General features: G+C 30.7%; 2 protein-coding genes and 1 long non-coding RNA gene across 3 annotated transcripts; 1 reads left to right on the plus strand and 2 right to left on the minus strand.

The window, feature by feature from the left end:
* Positions 1–894: 894 nt before the first annotated feature.
* Positions 895–2,340, minus strand: LOC105132395 (two-component response regulator ARR5-like). The gene is made up of 5 exons (XM_011035885.1): positions 2,052–2,340; positions 1,847–1,962; positions 1,695–1,772; positions 1,551–1,621; positions 895–1,465 (listed from the first exon to the last, which is right to left on the minus strand). The coding sequence occupies exons 1-5, from the start codon at positions 2,227–2,229 to the stop codon at positions 1,162–1,164; spliced, it is 747 nt and encodes a 248-aa protein (XP_011034187.1). The 5' UTR covers positions 2,230–2,340; the 3' UTR covers positions 895–1,161.
* Positions 2,341–10,207: 7,867 nt separating this feature from the next.
* On the minus strand, positions 10,208–11,464 carry LOC105132396 (non-functional NADPH-dependent codeinone reductase 2-like). The gene is made up of 4 exons (XM_011035886.1): positions 11,196–11,464; positions 10,868–11,111; positions 10,578–10,757; positions 10,208–10,432 (listed from the first exon to the last, which is right to left on the minus strand). Exons 1-4 carry the CDS (start codon positions 11,462–11,464, stop codon positions 10,208–10,210), a joined length of 918 nt encoding a protein of 305 aa, XP_011034188.1.
* Positions 11,465–17,421: 5,957 nt separating this feature from the next.
* On the plus strand, positions 17,422–19,413 carry LOC105132397 (uncharacterized). Its single transcript, XR_843568.1, has 3 exons — positions 17,422–17,489; positions 17,882–18,020; positions 19,155–19,413. It is a non-coding gene; the product is annotated as an uncharacterized LOC105132397 (long non-coding RNA).
* The last annotated feature ends 504 nt before the right edge of the window (positions 19,414–19,917 follow it).

The raw sequence follows: 19,917 nt of genomic DNA on the forward strand, positions 1-19,917 counted from the left end.
TATATTTATCATGAATAAATATTAAATTAATATTTTATAGTATTTTTTTAATGATTTTAATATAATAATATTAAAAAATTATTTTTATATATCTTCAAATAAAAAATACAATCTTAAAACATCGCTCAAGAAATAAAAAATATTATAAATCAATTTAAATTTAAATTAATCCATCAAAATCAAATACTTTTCTATTTTATTTAAAAGTTATTTGATATTATAAATTAATATAAAAACCAATTCAAATTAAAATTCAACTAAATTATTATGTGATTTTATTTAGTATCATTAAATTTATCTCGGTAAAAAAATCTAATAATATTAATAAAATTTACAAACAATTAATGGAGTGAATAAATTCATCTAAAAGTGTCGGAAGTTCATTTATTTTTGATGGTGCATGTGACTTTCTTTGAGTATTTTTGAGGTTTTTTTAATGTTATTAAATTTGTATTGTTAATTTTTTTTTAATAGTATGGTTATCAAAACTTTCTCTTTTTAAATATTAAATTAATATTTTTTAATAATTTTAATATAATAATATTAAAAATAAAAATTATACATATCTTAATAAATCTTCAAACAAAAAATACACTCTTATAAAATAACTCCAAAAATAAAGCTCTTATTACTTAAGATAAACAAAACTTACAACTGTTTCTATATTTTATTTAAAACTTACTCAATATCAGAATCCAATTCAAATTAAATTTCAAGCATATCATCATCAAGTCCTTCGAGGAGTTATCAACTCAATACAACCAAACCATGTATTATTTTTATTTGAAATAAGATTCGAATCACATGTCAACATCATGCCCAATTTAAATTAAAACACAACCTTATATTAAGCTCCGAGTAACATATTTATGCCAATTGCTTTAACAAAACTCCTCTTTTCAATACCATTCCCCTTTATTATTATTATATAAAATGATATATCCTTGTAGTATTTCATAGAAATCCAAGAACACATCTTGAGGCTCGTCCGATATTATCAATTCTCACATAAATTAATGGAAAAACACAGGGACCACAGGAGTAAAAAGAACCGAAAGAATAAAAAGGGGAGGTGTATTAGCAACAAAAACCGTGAAAATCGACAGGGAATTGCCAGCATTGTCTGATCGGAGGGTAAATCGAATTAGAATATGTGAGGACCTAATCGAAGCTCGTCATTTTGATCCGTCTAGTCGGAGAATCTAAGGACGAGGGAGAACACGGCGCTGATGATGAGAACAGTGATGGTGGAGACGCAGAGGAAGGCGAAGGAGACGGTGAGACAGAGGGTGGCGATGAAGATGTAGATACATCAAAACTCTCCTGTAATTTTCTCTTGTTAACATTGCTGCTGCTTTGAACTGATCTGATCTCTCTGGTTGCCATGTAGTAATCTCTCAGTCGTTTAACGTCTGACAATTTCACTGGTTTCGCTATGAAGTCCTCAGCTCCTTCCTCCAAACATCTGTTTTTATTCCAAATTTTAGTAAGGAAAAAAATATTTTAAAAACCATGCACTGAAGAATTGATTGAATAATGAAATATCACACCGGTCGATTCGAGCCATCACGTTCTCCGATGACATAATCACAACCGGTATTTCTCTGAAACTAGATGATTCCTGCTCAATACGCAAGATTTATCAACATTTTATGCTTTATTTAATTCAATAAAATAAAATAGCGAAGACCCACCTTGATTTTCTTGAGCAACTCATATCCTGTCATTCCAGGCATACAGTAGTCAGTAATTATTAGATCCACCTTCAACCCCTGAGAAATAAAATTAATCAGGAAATAAATAAATAATCAAAATAATTGATATTATATGTTATTATTTCACTGACCTCAAAACCAGCAGATGAGGAGGAGGACGAGGACGAGGAGCTGCTCTTGTCTTCTTCGTCGTCGTCTAATAATCCAAGCAGTTTTAGAGCTCCCCATCCACTGTCCACCGCTGTCACTGCGAACAAAATCCAAACCAAGACTTCAACCTCAAATTAAGAATACTTAATCACTCGTAATCGAATCAAAGACACGGACAAAGCTTACCTTTACAAGAAGAAATCTTGAGCAAACGCTCGATGACTTTGCGGTCAACAAGACTATCATCCACTGCCAGTACATGAACTTCTTCCTCTTCATTATCTGAGTTAGAATTGGGTGAGAGATCGAGGCAGTTCATCTTCTCCGACATCCAACGATTTGAAACAATACTGTTAGAACCCATCCCCGATTTTCCTTCGAGAGGAGAGAGGAGGCAGAAACAGGGCTCTCTATACGTCTCGTGCCCTTCGCTTTTTGTATATGCTCTTCCCTGCTTGTGGCCCAACAATGTGTGGGTGTATATATATATATCTGGTTTTTTTGTTGCATGAGGTTAGAAATTTAGAATTGAAAGTTTGGTTTGAAAGAATAAAAATATAAATTTATTATGTTATAGAGATGAATTTGTGTTGTTAAAGTATGATATAATATATATATATATATATATATATATTATTGTTATGTATTTATGTTAAAAAGGAAACAGAAAAGAAGTAAGCATAACTATTAAAAGGAAAGTCTATAAATATTCCATAAAATATTCCATACTTTTAATTATAGTTTTTAAACATCATCCGGGAGTTTAACTGGGATACATGTTGGGTCAAGGATTATGTAAGATTACTTGAGTTAATTTATTTTTTTATTTAAAAAATAAATATAATAACATTTTAAAAAATAAATAAATTTTGATTGGGGATTTTAGAACTAATCGGGTCTCAAGGCAGCCCAAGTAAATTATTTTCCTAATTTTATTGAAACATGAATAGAATTATATCTTAAATTACTGGAATGATATATTAACTTGTCAAGTTAAGTTTTAAAATGGTGTTTTTAAGGGTTCTTAAACTTAATTTTTTATTTTATTCATGTATTTATTTATTTATTTTTAAAATAAATTTAAAAAATAACTAATAAAATATTAATAATTATTATAAAAGTATTAAATTCAAGAGAGATATATTCTTCCTGTCTTCACCATCTTTCCTAACAATAACTAAACATTACTTTAAATAAAATAATCTCATTATTTTCCTCAATCACAGTACAAATAAATAAAAATCAATTATATTATCTATGTGCGGATTAATGTACTTTATCCAATTAATTTTTATGTCAAAGTCAGTATTTCTTTCTAACAGTATATTAAAAAAATAAATAAATTATTATGTATGTCTGTGATGCCTACCTGTCTCTTTCAAGAGGTTGTCTCTTTTGTTTTTTTTTATTCTTGTTTTTCTTTATCTCTTTCTATTTCTCTCAAAATCAAATCTTTAGTTTCTCCCTCTAACAAATCTTGTCATCTGGCGTTTCAGTGCGTGTCCCTTTCAATCTTTAATTTCTCTCCCTCCTTCACAAAGCTCAAATTCTGAAATCCCCTTTGGTGAGATCTCCAAATCGACATGAAAGCTAACCCTATATATTCGTATCGTGAGATATTGGTTATGTTTAGAGAGGCGTCATATTGAATGCATTTCTGCAATTATACTGTGCATTTGATTTTTTAAGTTTAAATTTTGTTCTTGTTTTTAGATTATTTAGGTATGTTTATATTAGAAACTAATTTTAATAAATAAAAATATATATTATTTTAATATATTTTTAAATACAAAACATTAAAAAATAATATTTACTAAAATCTTAAACACCACAAAGAACCCTCAACTCCATGTAAAAAAATTAACTATCATTGGCTTTTAACTCATATTAAAAAATTAAAATAATTTGTGCTTTATCTATTAATTACCGATAAATTTATAAAATTACAAAATATAGCCATTATAAAATGGTATTTGATATATTTTTTTCATTAAATTATATTGTTTAAAATTAAAATTTAAAAAAATATATGAAAAAATAATTTTAATAAAATGGTGTACATGTGATTTTTAGTATACGTTATCCAAAATATTTTTAATTAGAAATAAATAAAAATAAAAATAATTATTGTTAATTTTTATATCAATATATTAAAAATATTTAATTTAAAAAACAGAGAACTTAAATTTTTGTCCTTGTCACAGAACAATGGTGAACGGAGCATGAGGAGGAGTGATGTGACATTATGGTGACAAAACATAGTGAATTTATTTTGCCAGCAGCAGACGCGACAAGAGTGAGAACGAGGAGATTCGGGAGTCCCAAAGAGATCTAGTGGTGGGCCCATAATACCTTTTTCATGCTTGGACTGTTCCTGCGTTTCTTTCACACACCACAACCGTGCTACGAGGTTGTGTGGTAAGTAAATTCCTAAGTTTTTTAATGTATTTTTTTATTTAAAAATATTTCATATATTAAGATGATACAAAATATTAATTTTAAATAAAAGTCAAAATCTTATAAAATCTTAGTTACACCGCCATTCTAAACATATTTTAAATCTCGAACATGCTTTAATTATCTTCCCAAAAACAATTATTAAATTTTTTTTTCTTTGTACTCGTATTATTATATGGCTTGTTCTTTCTTGTGTTATTTTTGTGATTTAAATTATTTTCATTATAAAAATATTAAATTATTTTTTAAATATTTTTTGATATGTTAATGTTAAAAGAAATTTTAAAATATTATTCTAACATATTTTTAATTAATTTTTAAAAAAACACTTTTTATCACTGACACGACTAAAAGATTGATATCTTCTCCCAAGTGCAGGAGTGTCGAAGTAATAAATAACCCGGCAAGACCGGGGTCGAACCACAGGGAGGTTATTTGTACAAATTATAAATAACAATAATACAACAACAATAACAATAACAATAACAATAATAATAATAACAATAATAATAATAATAATAATAATAATAATAATAATAGTAATAGTAATAGTACTAGTAATATTAATAATAATGAAAAAGAAGGAGAAGAAGAAGATGAGAACTTTGAGATGGAATATTAATGTAACGATTAAACAATGATAATAACAAATGTCAAGGTTAGAGATTCCACTAATGGTATGTCAAACAAGTATAATATAAACTCTTATTATTCAATTGGAAACCACACATAAAGGCGGTTCCAATGAGATTATAAATTGTTAACATAATTACATTAGTCATCTTATTCGATTAATGCTAATACTTGTAAATCTCGTCAAGCATTCATGATTATAACTTATGTTAACAACAAATCAAGTTCCTTTCATAACTCAGGTGTCGGTTATACCATACATTATGGGCTATGAAAGTGCCAAGCATTTGTTGTACCAAGTGTTATACAACATAAATCAAGATTAGTCATTTAACAAGCAAAGTATTAAAGAGTGAACAAGATAACAAATATAAAACATGTTAGTATCAAACATTAAAGTCCATATTAAGTTTACATTATACTTATTCTTACACCATTAGTGTAACCTTTTCACCTTGACATAACTAACTTAGCTAGACATAATGAAAGAAAGCAAAATAGATAAACAAAATAAGAACATAAAAGTTAACTAAGTAAAGGAAAGGAAATGAAAGCATAAACTTAATATTAATGAAAGCAAAGCATAAACATTACAAAAAATACAAAGAGAGAAAGGAAGAGCATGATCTTGATCTGGAAACCAAGATGCCTAAATGCATGGCAAATGCCTCCTTTTATAGGCCAAAATTGGGAACTATTGATTTGATGACTAATTGATAAGTGGGTGGCCAACTTTTGACTTGGTGACAATCCTTATCTTCTCTTGTCTGCCCAAAACGTCATTGATAACGTCCAAACTGGAGCCAGGTGCAAACATGAAAGTTGTAGGCAATTGTCTCAGCTATCTTGTGTAAAAACTTCAGCTCATTTGGACTTCTAGAACTACAGATATGGACAAAATACCGAACAGTGCTCGGGCTGGAAGACAGATTCGGGCTTCTTTGTTGTTGCTACAATTTGGACTTGATAATGGCCTTTTTAGATCTTGGGCTCCATATGAAAGTTGTAGGCCTATGTCTTACCTTTCCATCCATATAAATTGGACCTAAATCTGAGATCTATAGCTCCAGATATGAACCAATTACCAAACAGTGTTCCAGTTTGGATTGCACCGACATCTCTTCTCTAAGTTTGACCATCTCTTTATCCTTACAATTTAAGTTCTTCAAGTCATCAATCAATCCTTTCATTTATGTGATAGGCCTGCATTAAAAATAGACATTTACCACAAATTATAGGTATCTTATATTATTAGATACATTATTATAAAACATATTTTAGTTAAGGAGTTATTGATACTTCAAGTGCAAAATGATGATATAAAACCATGATAAAAATGCACTTTTAAGTACTAATCAATCACACACTTAAAAAGGTATAGTTTTTTTTTTACTTAAATGACCTCAAGTTCTGCTTGGAATTAATTTTTTTTTAATTGTGATAGCAGTGGTAATTCATAGTATTTTTGTTTATAAATATATTAAAATAAATATTTTTTTTTATTTTTTAAAATTATTTTTGACATCAGCATATCAAAACAATCTAAAAAAATAAAAAAAATTTAAATTTTTAAGAACACGGTTTGTACTACATTTTCAAATACTCTCTAAAGTATTTTGGTCTGTTTTTTAAAATGTTTTTGTTTGAAATGATGTTAATTTGATTTTTTTAGATATTTTTATATTTTTAATGTATTAATGTAAAAAATATAAAAAATATTTTTGTAAAAATATTGTATACTACTAAACACACACTTAACATGACACAATAAAAACTAAGTTTTTTATAAAAACAAAAAGAAAAGAAAAATTGAGCTTTGCATGCAATAACTTTTAATTTTGTTTATATAGATATTCAGATTAATTTGTGTGTATCTCGACTAATTTTATATATCCTAAAGTTAATGACTATATAAATTACCGGTTGTTTTGAAATTTATAGAAATTAAATTAGTAATTTTTAAATAAAAAATTTAAAATCTGATTAATTAAATTATATTCTTTAAAATTATTTTTTTTAACAAAAGGTTAACATCATTCATAGCAACAATCTATAAATAATTGTCGTGTTTGTCACCATGTTCACTTTAACTATTTGATAATTCATGAAGTTTTAAAGTATTTAAAACCGTATTTATTAAACATAAAATATTTAATAATTTTGTATATTTAATTTTTTTTTGTTAACAAGTAAAACTAGAAAGAAAAAAGATAAGATGTTTCCATTCTAGATCAATCTTTACTAAAAGCTTCTTAAATTATTTAAAAGTTCGTGGGAATTTAATATTTAAATTATATATTATTTGCATCCTTATTGTTTTCTAATTGAACCTTTTAACTAATAAAATTACGGAATCATGTAAAACAATATAATATTTTAAAAAATTAAACATACATTTAAATATGGAATATGTTACGTGCATATATCCTAGAATGAATTCTTTTTTCCTTTTCAGTGATAATATTTTTTCCGAATTCTTTTGAACCAACATCAATTGATGAATACGGCGCATGGATTCGATAGATGTAATATTAAAAATGTTTTAAGCTATTCATAAAATAATTTAAATTATTAATTTTTTTATGTACAAACTTTAGAATTTGGGTCATAAGTATCTTTCATGAATATAGAATTCGTCACCCCTCACCATTCTCATTCAAACACATCGAGTATAGTCTATCAAAAAAATAATTATTTCAATGAACATAATATCTTGACAATATCATTATACCTCGTGCTCTGCTATATCAACGGGTTGAAACAGATTTCAATTTATATATATATATATATTTTATAAAATTTTAATTAATTATTTTTATAAATAAAAATCAAACCAAACAAAACAATAATAATAATCACACCTCGACTATGTACCAAGAAGTGGTTGACTTGATAATCGTGAAAGGCAAATCTAAAGAAACCAAAAGCTTAGTACAAAGAGATCTAAATAAATAAAGTGGCAAATTTACTTTAGTCAAACCGGATCTCTAACGGGCGCATCAGGACCCACAAATTAACCTGTCTCCATTTACTTTTAAATGGTTATCAGAACGTATGCAAGGTCGTCACCGTCCAATTTCTCTCCTCTTACCATTGATGAAGTCCTTTTCTGTTGCCAAGATGGGCATGGCTTCTTTGTAGCGCATATATATATGTATACACACTCAAGTTATGGCCGACCAACTGAATTAACTGTATGGATTGGATTTGATCATGATGAGTTTTCATGGAGAATCGAAGACTACTATGAAAGTTGACAGCTAAATTCATCTTTCAAGAACTTTAAGCTTGAAAAGGATCAATGGCCGTGTGAATGATGTTTTTAATTCTGGAATCTCTTATTCCCCCTAAACCTGGATATGATATGGGGCATCTTTCCTGTTCAGCAAAATCATAGGTGCCTCTGTCCTTCCTGTCTTTACCGAGCAGGTAAAGACACATATTTCACCCACCCAAAGATTAGGGGATAATGGAAGGAGGGAGGGACACCTAAATGATATACTATAATATTGAAGGCATAATAATATTGCTTTAGTTTAGAACAGCAAAGCATTGCTATGTGGACTCGTGTGGAGCCAGCACATGCTGCGAATATGTGAAATGAAGCTTTAAATAAACGGCTAGCTAGGGAATGGGGTATTGTTCTTGTGCTTATTTCTTCAATTATTTGTCGGATTAATCCCAGATAAACCTATCATCTTACTATGGCTATGTTTTAAGCTAACAGCAAATCTGGTGAAATGGCTAATGTTATGAATTAATTCATGGGTGGAAAACAATTAATTTTGTTTATTTATATATGTTGTCCACTACTGCGAAACTTCTACAACGAATCTCATGGGGAAGTTGCTTCATCTTGTTCGGGAGCTATTCTTTGATACTGCAAACAAAAATCTTGATGGCATTCTTTAATTTATTGATATCAGACATAATAAGATTTAACTTCCACTATATTAAATGATGTGGATCATTACTCTTGAAAAGTTCGCGATGCATACATGCTTAAGATTTTTGTAAGCAACCGAACACGTCTGCCAAGCTGGTGCAGCAATTAGGACGGTCAGCTCCCGTTCTGCCAGATTCTTGGTCTCGGATGGAGTTGCCTGTGTATAACAGCATAGAGCCGTTCGTTTCTAGTTTCAGTTTAACTTATTTGCTTGTGATCTCAAATTCTCTCTCAATATATGCCGTGTTTCAAATTAATTTGTTGCTGTCCGTCATCTTGTAAGCTTCAAGGACAGGCCTTCAACAACAGTTGTGGAGCATGTAAGTGCAACTTGTTCTTTCCTACTCCGTAAGCATTATTCTAGTAAAACAAAGACATTATTACTTTACGCTGGATTCATTGTTTTTAGTGCCTCCTTCTAAAAATGAAATTCGGACACATCAGCATGCCACTCCACATTCTGTTTTGCAGAAAGATAGCCTTGTTTTTGTCGATAGCAGTTCACTCTTAATTGCATCTGAACACTGTCTTATTGCAGCACACTCTTCCCCCATGCCAATCTCGTTGGTTTGGATCCGTTCTGCTTGCTGGATTAATATTTATAGGATGAGAAAGAACTCTCAACCTAGGGTTTTTTTCTTTAGTCTGCTTTAAATGCTCTTAGAATATCTTGAATATTTTCAAGTAGTGTAGCAACACGTTGGAAGATTTGGCATGGGAAATTTGATATGTCTGTTGAGCTTTCTTTCCATTGTTTTGTTGCACGGACTACGGACCCCGTGATGGATGGAAAGGATAGGAGGCATTGGCTGAGGGCTTGCATGTGGCATTTGTTTACTGTAGTATTCGGTTCGAGACCAGTTATAGCTCTCAAGGGAGACCCTAGCCTGAGGCTCTACCATATGGGATGGAATTTTATAGTGGCTGACTTCGGCCGATGGTCAATTGAATGGCAGCACTTAATTGCGTCGGAATCGAGTCGTGGTTTGCTCGAGTTAGGGATAAAATGATGCGTCACGGTGGGGATTGTAAGAGAATAAATCTTTTTGAACCTAACAATTTGTAGATTAGAAGCAAAACCAGCAGGAGAAGTAATGTGTTATTGCTTTCCCTTCTGTAAGTTTCAATAACTTTCTCTCTGTATATATTACACCACTTTTTATTCCCTTTTAACCGTTATGTTTAGTTTGGAGTTTGGACGAGGGTAATTTATTCTTTTTATGATACTGGCAGAAATGGAAGAGCGCGACAAAGATGAACAGGAGACGTTAAGTTTTTGTTTGTACCTAAGGATCTAAAAACAAAATCAAATTTCTCCATCCCAAAGCTCCTCAATTGTCTTGATAGGCCCCTTTTCTGAGACGTAATCTTCTCCGCGACATCCTCTGCTTTGGGGTATTTCACCGATCATCCTGGATTCTTCCTCGCTCAATGTCCAGTTGAGTATCTCAAGGTTCTCCTTCATCCTTCCTTTGTTGAAACTCTTCAGCACCACACAGACCCCTTGCTCAAATGCCCACCTGAGGCACACCTGTTTTCAAAACCCATGAATTCAGTCCTATTCTTGTGTGCGCGTGCATGTGTGTTTATCCGTCCAAATGTAATTGTACGAGTAGAAGTGTTAAATGTTAAGAAAAGAGGATGCATGCATGCTAGAGTTAGGAGTATGAGCATACCTGAGCAACACGCTTTCCCATATCAGTTGCAATCTCTCTCAGTACTTCATTCTCCATAACCCTGTTGCTTCCCCAAGTGGTTCCTCTGGTTCCCAAAGGAGCATAAGCTGTCAAAACGATTCCATTGGCCTCGCAGAATTCCCTTAGCTTGTTCTGTTGCCATAATGGATTGATCTCTACCTTTCAATTAGTTCCCACATTTTCACTTTTAATACACACATATATTTCATTTCTTGAAATCAAGGAAGTGATGGTTAATGATAAAGCCAAAAGTCATATTGCAAACTTACTTGATTAACTGCCGGAGGGATCTTTGCAAAGGCTAGGATGTCTGAAAGCTTTTTACAAGAGAAATTGCTGACACCAATGGATTTCGTGAGACCTAGATCTTGACATTCTTGCATAGCTTCCCATACGGATTTAAAATCCATAGGTAAAAGGTCTCCTTTGTTTATAGGGAACTCATAGGTCCCTGATCTCGAGCTCACAGGCCAATGAATTAGATAAAGATCAAGGTATTCCAGCTGAAGATTCCTGCATGCATGCATGGCGTGAATTAATTGATAATCCTGGCTTTTAATCAATATGCTTGATTAGTAAAAACGAATATTGTTATACCGTAGACTCTTCTTAAGGGCTGGGAGGACAAGATCACCATGAGCATCACTGCACCATAGCTTCGAGGTGATGAAGAGCTCATCTCGTGATTTGATCAGCCCGCGAGATAAGGCTTCAGAAATGGCTTCTCCTAGTGGCTCCTCTGTTAGGTATAACGTGGCTGTATCGAAGTGTCTGTGACCAATCTCGATTGCTTGAAGAATGGCTGTTTTTGTTTCGTCAGATCCCTCTAGTGGAGAAGCTGATGTGCCCATCCCCAACACCGGCATTTTACGGCCATCGGAACTAACTAGAACGACTTCTGGAATTTTCACAGATTCGTTATCCATCCCTGCAACAGATACACGCGATATAGGTTATCTGAAATGTTAAATTTAACAATCACAAGTTAATTTCAGCTTCTGTTTAAGCCTTCAAGAAAGGCATGTCAAACTCTGGTCGCGAAATCTTTTTGTCAATTTTTTTTTTGGCATGCAAGCTTATTTGTCTAATACTCTACAATTAATCTCATAATAAACCACTCAATGATCCTAAAAATCATGCATAGGAGCATAAAACTATGTGGCTAAGATGAAATCTAGGCTTGGTTGACTGGTGTGTGAAGCTGCTGATGCCACCGATTTTATTTTTTGTGGCAGTTTCCGAGATGATAGTAAGGCCATTCATTCTGGCAAAATTAGGAGCCTTCTTCTAACTTCTCTTGGGTACAGGCTAAAATTTGGTTTCACCCATAACATGGATTAAAGCCAAGATAAGAGGTTGGGCAAATTAATCTGGATAACAAAAAGTGATATATATATATTTTTTTTATTAAAATGACATTATTTAAAAAAAATCAAAAATCAAATTAAATTTTCATCCAGAATTGATTCTTCAAGCGGTTAACCAAATCAATTGATTTTTTTAAATCTAATCTTGGATGGATTCTATATCAATTCATCAAGCCAAATCAAATTTAATAATATTTGTTCATATTAGATTATATGATTTTTAACATGAAAAAAAAAAACCATTAGAGCTTTAATCTTGAATAAATCCTATATCAATTCATCAAGCCAAATAAAATTTAATAATATTTGTTAATACTAGATTACATGATTTTTAACATAAAAAAAAAACTATTAGAGCCTTGATATGGTACTCAAGATACAGGCTCGATCTCTATTTAAAAATGTAATAAAAGTTATTTTTTAAAATATTTTTTGTAATAATATTTTTTAATTTTTAAAATTTATTTTAGATATTAGTATAATATAACAATAAAAAATACTAAAAAAATATTAATTTAAAACTAAAAATAATTTTTTTTAAAAAAAGTTACAATACTTAGGGCTTTAATGCCAAAATTCTTTGATCCCGTGAATGCATTTTTTTTATTATCTCTTTTTTTTAGTTGGGCATTATGAGATAAGCATACCTTCCTCTCTTTTTTGTCTATTATCTATTCTTACTGCATCTTCTTTTACAAGATGCATACACACTAGTAGCTATGTCATCTATATATTATTACGAGTTATAATTTTTTTTTTAAAAAATATTAGATATATAAGTTGCATCAACATGTTTTTTTTTAATATTTATATAAGTATAAATTAAAAATCCTATACAAACATCTAATAAAATAAATCAATAATTATTTATTTAAATAAAATAAATAAATAAATCATTAATAATAACTAAAAAAATAAAATATAAATATAAATTAGGATATTCAATCACATGAAGTGAACATGAAGTGATGTAGTCACTTGATTGTGAACTTGTTTTCTAATAAAATCCTTATCCAATTACCTTTATATTCTAATTAACACATTTACCCTTATAATTATTCAAATTAAATTCAAATAATCATAACATTTCACCTATAAATTTCATAGTTTAATATATGGCATTCACAATTTCTTCAATTATTTATCAATCTATTTTTCCTTTTTCATGTATATTAACATTAATCCATCACAAAACACTTACATATATATTCACACATTCAACATAATTCCAAATATATTGCTCTTTTATGAAAAAAATCATTAATATATTATTAGCAATGTACAAATTGCATAGATTAAAGTATTATACCACTTATTTACAAAGAAAAATGAAGATGAAAAGCCCCATTGTAACACTCCATAATTTATACATCTAAAATAGTTTTTTTAAGCTTTGAACTTAGAAATTTAAAGTAATAATTTTTTTTGTACAAAATGAAAGACTACTTTCATCTCTCTTCATTAAACAAGAGTACAAGAAATTGACCAACTTGCAAGCATAATATTTATAATAATTTTTACTTTTTACTTTGTATGGAGTCAATATATATATAATATTCAAAATTAATTATAATTTGATAATTGAAACTTAGTTTTCACATGATCTCCATATTAAACATGTATATATGTCACTCATCAACTTAACCATTCTCAACTTCGTTGTTTACGGTTTAATCCATCATTTGAATCATTCATGCCAAATTTATATAGATATATTTCTATAACCTTATTATGTCATCCATATTTTTCTTTTTACCTACATGTTGATGTTAATCGGCAACATTATTAATATAAAAAGAAACACCATAAATACTCATTTCTTTACAAAAAAAGAAAACCGATATCATATGTTTTTTATTGATTTGACTTTTACATTTAACAATTCAAAATTCTCATTTTTTATATTTTTGATCATTTAGCACTGACTTGTCTTATGATGATTGATTTTAGTAGCATTATCATCATTTTTTTTTTACTTGTCATATTATATCAACACCATGACCCCATCATTAACATATTTTCACCCTCATCGAGTAAAAACATACTCAAGGTTTATTATATTTTTTAGCTAAGTGGTCCATTTCATCACATGATTGGAATATTATTGCATTATTTCTCCTTTGAATACTTGTATTTGGAGTGGATTCTTCTCGCATAAATTTATAATTTTAGTTATAGTTTTCGTTGCATTTTTGATATTGAATAACATGGTTGACAGTCAGTTTCCAACACATGGTTATCATAATTTCCAACAGGATATCATTCTGCTACAATTACAATCATAATTTATTTACAATGTCAAGTCAATCTATATCATATTATAAAAATACAAACACACAACCTGGAAACAAATTCCAAATTTTGTTATATATACTCTGATACACATGATCAAATATATCATATACATATGTTTTAATAATTTTGAACAACCATTATTTTTGTTATTCACGACTTTTGTCATCTTTTTTTTTTCTATCGTATACTCTTATAATAATTTTTTTTCCTTTTAAGAGGTTGTCCCCTTAAATAGCCCTAAGTTATGCTACACAAGTAATTTTCACAAATTTTTATATTCACTTTATTACACAATCTTAATTATCATAAAGTTTTTTATACAAAAAAATTCATAAAATGCAACCCTACTTTATACTTTACTTGACTTTTTAACAGAGTCTTGTGCTTAATCCTTTTTTTTTTTTTTTATCTCTAAAGTCATCCTTGATGTGGTAACATCATCTTCCTCCTCACAATGGTCACCCTTATTATCACTAAATAAATTTGCTAAAATATTTACCCTTTCATGCATTCTTCTTAGGTGATATAATCTTTATCTTCATTTCTTCACAAATATTAGGCATTAATCAACTCAATAATCTATATCATGAAACCAATCATAATATTCTTATTAATCCAGTACTTGATACCATGGTTCACCATTTTATTTAATAATTAGGTTTTATCTAATATTTCATTATTAGTCCAACAAGTCGGTCTTCAAATGAATTGATACCACTAGCCCATTACTAGACATTGGTTTCATTTTCGGGTTACTAGTTCTACAACATAACTCATTACTGGACACTAACTCCATCATCGAGTTGTTAGTGTTAACTACCAACATTTCAGTCACTAAATATCATTCCATATTTATCACACATTTAATTTAATTGTTTCGTCATGTTTTCCATGCCCAATCTTATTTCATATCCCAAACATTAACCATGCACATACAATTTACATACATTGTCTTGTTGTATCCAATCCAACTCATGATTACATTAACACATAGTTTCATTGTATTCAATCTAACTTACAATCTCATTGGCATATAACCCTATCAAATATAATATCAACTCACAATCACATTTTAACATAGTAATTCTAAATTTTATAATTAAAAATTATATTAAATTTAGAAAAAAACAAGATGTCGAGCACCCACTTGTTGTATGTGCACGTGCTCCCACTCCATGTTGTTATCCAGTCCCAATAGCCTCCCTTGAAAATTGGTGAGCTGTTGTTCAATATGAATAAAATCCGGGAAGTTTGTTTACAATCTCCATCATCCTAATTAATAAAACATCCATGCTTATCACATATTAAAAAATAGACATAATAAACAATGGAAAAAAAAGGAATTGGTCGATGATTGAAACTGCCTTGTAGGGTGTTCTTTTCCTATGATATTACCGATGACAATTTTTATCAAATGGAAAATGGTCTTACAAGTTCCTCATAAAAGATGACAGGCTGATGAGAAGCACAATATATCTAAAAAGAAGCATTATCCAATGATTAATGCCGGAGACATAACCATTAGAGCCTACTGTTTCCTATGGATTGACTTCTTTAAATTCTACACTTATCCATGAAGCCAAATTTTCTTCCTTGTTTATCCTTTTACCCTTTTTTTTTTTGTATGGAATAATTGGCTTATTTGTTGTTTTAAAGGTAATTTTATCATTAATTACAATTGTATCCCTTATTTGTGCCTTTATATATTTTATTTTATTTTTCACATAATCTTTCTAGTTTTTCTACTTGAATCATTAGTCTTTATTGAACTCCGATTAAGCTGGGATCTTAAACCAAGGTAAGATAACATATTAATATATTCCATGCAAAATTGTATCCTTATCTAATTGTTGGATTGTGAGCTCCACTCTTGAGCATAAAATTAGTCAGTTCGTGACTTTTCATTAACAATCTTTTTTTTTTTGTTCAATCCTTATATAAATCATATCAATTATTCTTATAAAACCTTAGGGTCATTTTATTGTTTTGAAATATATTTATTTTAATTTTTTTATTATTTATTTATCAAGCTTATTATTGTTTGAATGCAATGTCCTGTTTTTTTTTTTTGCACTATTATTTATTATAATTTATTTTTTATTACCTCACTTATTTCTTAGAGATATTTTATTATTTTATTATTGAAACATATTATTAATTTTGTTATCGTTATAAATTCTAAACAAAATTTATTTTATGGAGATCATCCTTCTATTATATATCATAATTATTGTTATTATTATTATTTATCTATTTTTTCTTATTTTTGTTCTCATTGCTCTTATTACTTTCAGTTTTATATTTACAGGAGAGTTTGATACCCCGAACCAAACTCTCTCCTCCTTTTCTTTCTTCCCCAAAACTTACAGCAACAACCCTAATTTCCATTTGAGAGTTTTCTTGATTCCTAAACCGAATTCCTTTGAAACCCCTTTTTAATCTCTTCTTCTCTTATGTCTAGTGTTTAAGTTGGTGTAATTTGAGGCGAAAAAACAAAAAACAAATCACCCAAACCCTCCCAATTGCTTCCTAAGAAAGCCATTCATGTATTTATACCCCTCATTAATTATGTCTATAGTAGTCCCTTAAGTCCTTAAATTCCCTTTTTAACCCTGTTTTTTTATCTCCTATTTGATTCAAATCTTTTTATCATCAATTGATATCAATCAATTTCACCCCTTTTAATTAATTTCATTTATTCATTTATATCTTTTTAAATTTCTAGTTTGATTAGTAATTTTAATAATTCACTTATCCAATAAAATTTTGACCAGGATTTACAACGGTAGCGTGCTGGCGAAATTGTTCTCGGGCATTGGGTGATTGAGAGCTGAGTACGTCGGGTTGTTTCGGGTTTTCGTTTCCTTCTTTCTTGGAGACATTGCTAGGAAAAAAAACATGGGAGAGCACACATTTTGCTGCTGTGAATCAAGCCCGCCTGTTGGTATGCAGGCTTGGTCTTGCCTCTTCGTCTTCTTGGCTGTGTATGGATGTCTTTTAGCTGCAATGGGCTTCTTTGCTTCTAGATTTCTCTTCACTTCCTTCGGCTTCTCTGCTGCCGGCTTCCTGCTGCAAGCGGCTGATGGTTTGTTTCTGGCTGCACCGGGCTCTGTTGTGTTGCTGGTCTTGTCAGTCGGATTGGACGTTTTTCAGGGTGTTTACTTTTGGTTTGGAAAATTCAGTTCCTTTGCCTCTCATTAGCCTTCCTATGCTGTCGGGAGGGCCATTGGTTAGTTTGTTTTTCTACTGTTCTCCTTTGTTTTGCTGGTCTATTTTGTTAATAATTTTCTTTAAGTGGCATGCTACTGTTGCCATTGGGTTTTCCATGCTTTCATGTCTTTTCTTTTGAGCCTGTAAGAGCACGTTGTTTTGGGGTCATATTCGGGTTGCCATTTCCTTTCGTTCTTCTCTTTTAGGTCTGCATCATTTTCTTTTTTGGTTTGGGTAATTCTCTGTCATTGTTTCACCTGGTCGTTGTTTGTTGTTGTTCTTCTGCTTATTAATTCCCTGCCTTCTCACACATGGCTGTTGCAGCTGAAATTCAAGCTGCCATGCGTTTGGTTAAGCTTTTTTCTATAGCCTCTCACCTCTTCAAACTTAGTAACCATGTATTTTTCTCAGAACTGCGGCCATCTTCCACATGCATGTACCATTTGCAGGAGATGAAAATGACCCCGAGCAAAATACCTCACCTGCAGATGACAACCCAACAAAACCAGCTGCGAAGCGACAACAGATCACGTCGCATTCCCCTCCACAGGTGACTTCCTACGCTATGACCTCTTGCTCACTTTTGATTCCTCTCTCTCTACCTAATATCCCCTCAATAATAACCTCAGATCAAATTCTTTATCTTTGCTTTTCATCGCTGCCACTTCTTGATACCTTTGTCATTGAATCCGCGCTACATTCCACACGGCAGATGATACATTATTTTTTCCATTCTGATTGCTTTCCTTGACAGAGCCACACCCTTGCTACACCTGCTTCTATTTAGTTGTTGCACCAGATGAGATTTTGTTGACTATTTATATTCCATGCATCTACCTCCTCTGGCTTGCACTTTGTGTTAAGCTAAATCTATAGCTTCCCCTCTCTGGCCCTCCGATCCTTTTTTCGACAACCTCAAGCCTGTTTCTGTAGTTACTTGCCGGTGATAAGGAGATTCATTTGTGCTTTTGCATTGCTTATTCTCATTAAACTTCTGCATTATCCGGTTAAAAAAAAACAAGTCCATGCATTTCTTTGTTCTACATTATCAACAACCTCCAGCACGTTGATCGATCACTTAATGCGAAGCGACAACAGATCACGTCGCATTACCCTCCATAGGTGACGTCCTACACTATGACCTCTTGCTCACTTTTGATTCTGAACTCTCTCTACCTAACATCCCCTCATTAATAACCACAGATCAAATTCTTTATCTTTGCTTTTCATCGCTGCCACTTCTTGATACCTTTGTCATTGAATCCGCGCTACATTCCACACGGCAGATGATACATTATTTTTTCCATTTTGATTGCTTTCCTTGACAGAGCCACACCCTTGCTACACCTGCTTCTATTTAGTTGTTGCACAAGATCAGCATGAGATTTTGTTGCCTATTTATATTCCATGCATCAGCCTCCTCTGGCTTGCACTTTGTGTTACGCTAAATCTATAGCTTCCCCTTTATGGCCCTCCGATCCTTTTTTCGACTACCTCAAGCCTGTTTCTATAGTTTACTTACCGGTGATAAGGACATTCATTTGTGCTTTTGCATTGCTTATTCCCATTAAACTTCTGCATTATCCGATTGAAAAAAAACTAGTCCATGCATTCTTTGTTCTATATTATCAAAAACCTCCAGCATGCACGTTGATCGATCACTTAGAGTTTTCTCTTTGCACAGGGCAACTAACTTACAATTGATCGATCATCAATCATCACTTTTGGATGTTAAAAGGCTTTCAATCTCTCGTTGGCTTCCATTGCCTCTGTATGTATTAGCCAGCTGCTTATAAGCATTTTCGTGAACAGCCTTCCTCTTGACAAGTTGACGGTTAAGGTTCCTCTCTGCGTTCTCGATCATGGCTCGATCAACATCACTATCTTTTTTTTCATGATCTCTTGTTCATTATATAGTTCTCTGCTTATGCGATTATTAACAAGTTCCAGTATGTTACTATTCATAACCAACTTTGTCGTCAACCTTTTTTAGTATTCTTTTTTGCTTAAACAGAAATTGGTTCCAAACATCATTTTTAAAGGCATTGAATTTTTTTCTCACTTAAAATTATTTTTTATTTTTGAATTATTTTAATATAATAAAGTAAATTTAAAAAAAAAAACAAAAAATATTATTTTAATACAATTTAAATAAAACATATTTTTAAAAATAATTACTACTGCCATGACAAATACTCCCTCAATCTTAATCACATATTTGGAGAATATTTTTTTTATTGTCAAACTAATTTAAATCTGAAAGATGGATATTTCTTTCTATTTTAGTAAAAGAATTTCATAATTTTCTTAATAAAAATAATTTTAAAATATCAATAAATATCCGATAGGGAAATTGGAAACTGTTTGAGCAAATACAAAAACATTTTATTATTTTTCCAGAGTGACGACTAACGATTACAAATACATTGAAGTTTTCTTTTGTTTAT

Source organism: Populus euphratica, unplaced genomic scaffold (assembly GCF_000495115.2).
Source record: "Populus euphratica unplaced genomic scaffold, PopEup_1.0 scaffold85.1, whole genome shotgun sequence".
NCBI classification, from domain to species: Eukaryota; Viridiplantae; Streptophyta; class Magnoliopsida; order Malpighiales; family Salicaceae; genus Populus; species Populus euphratica.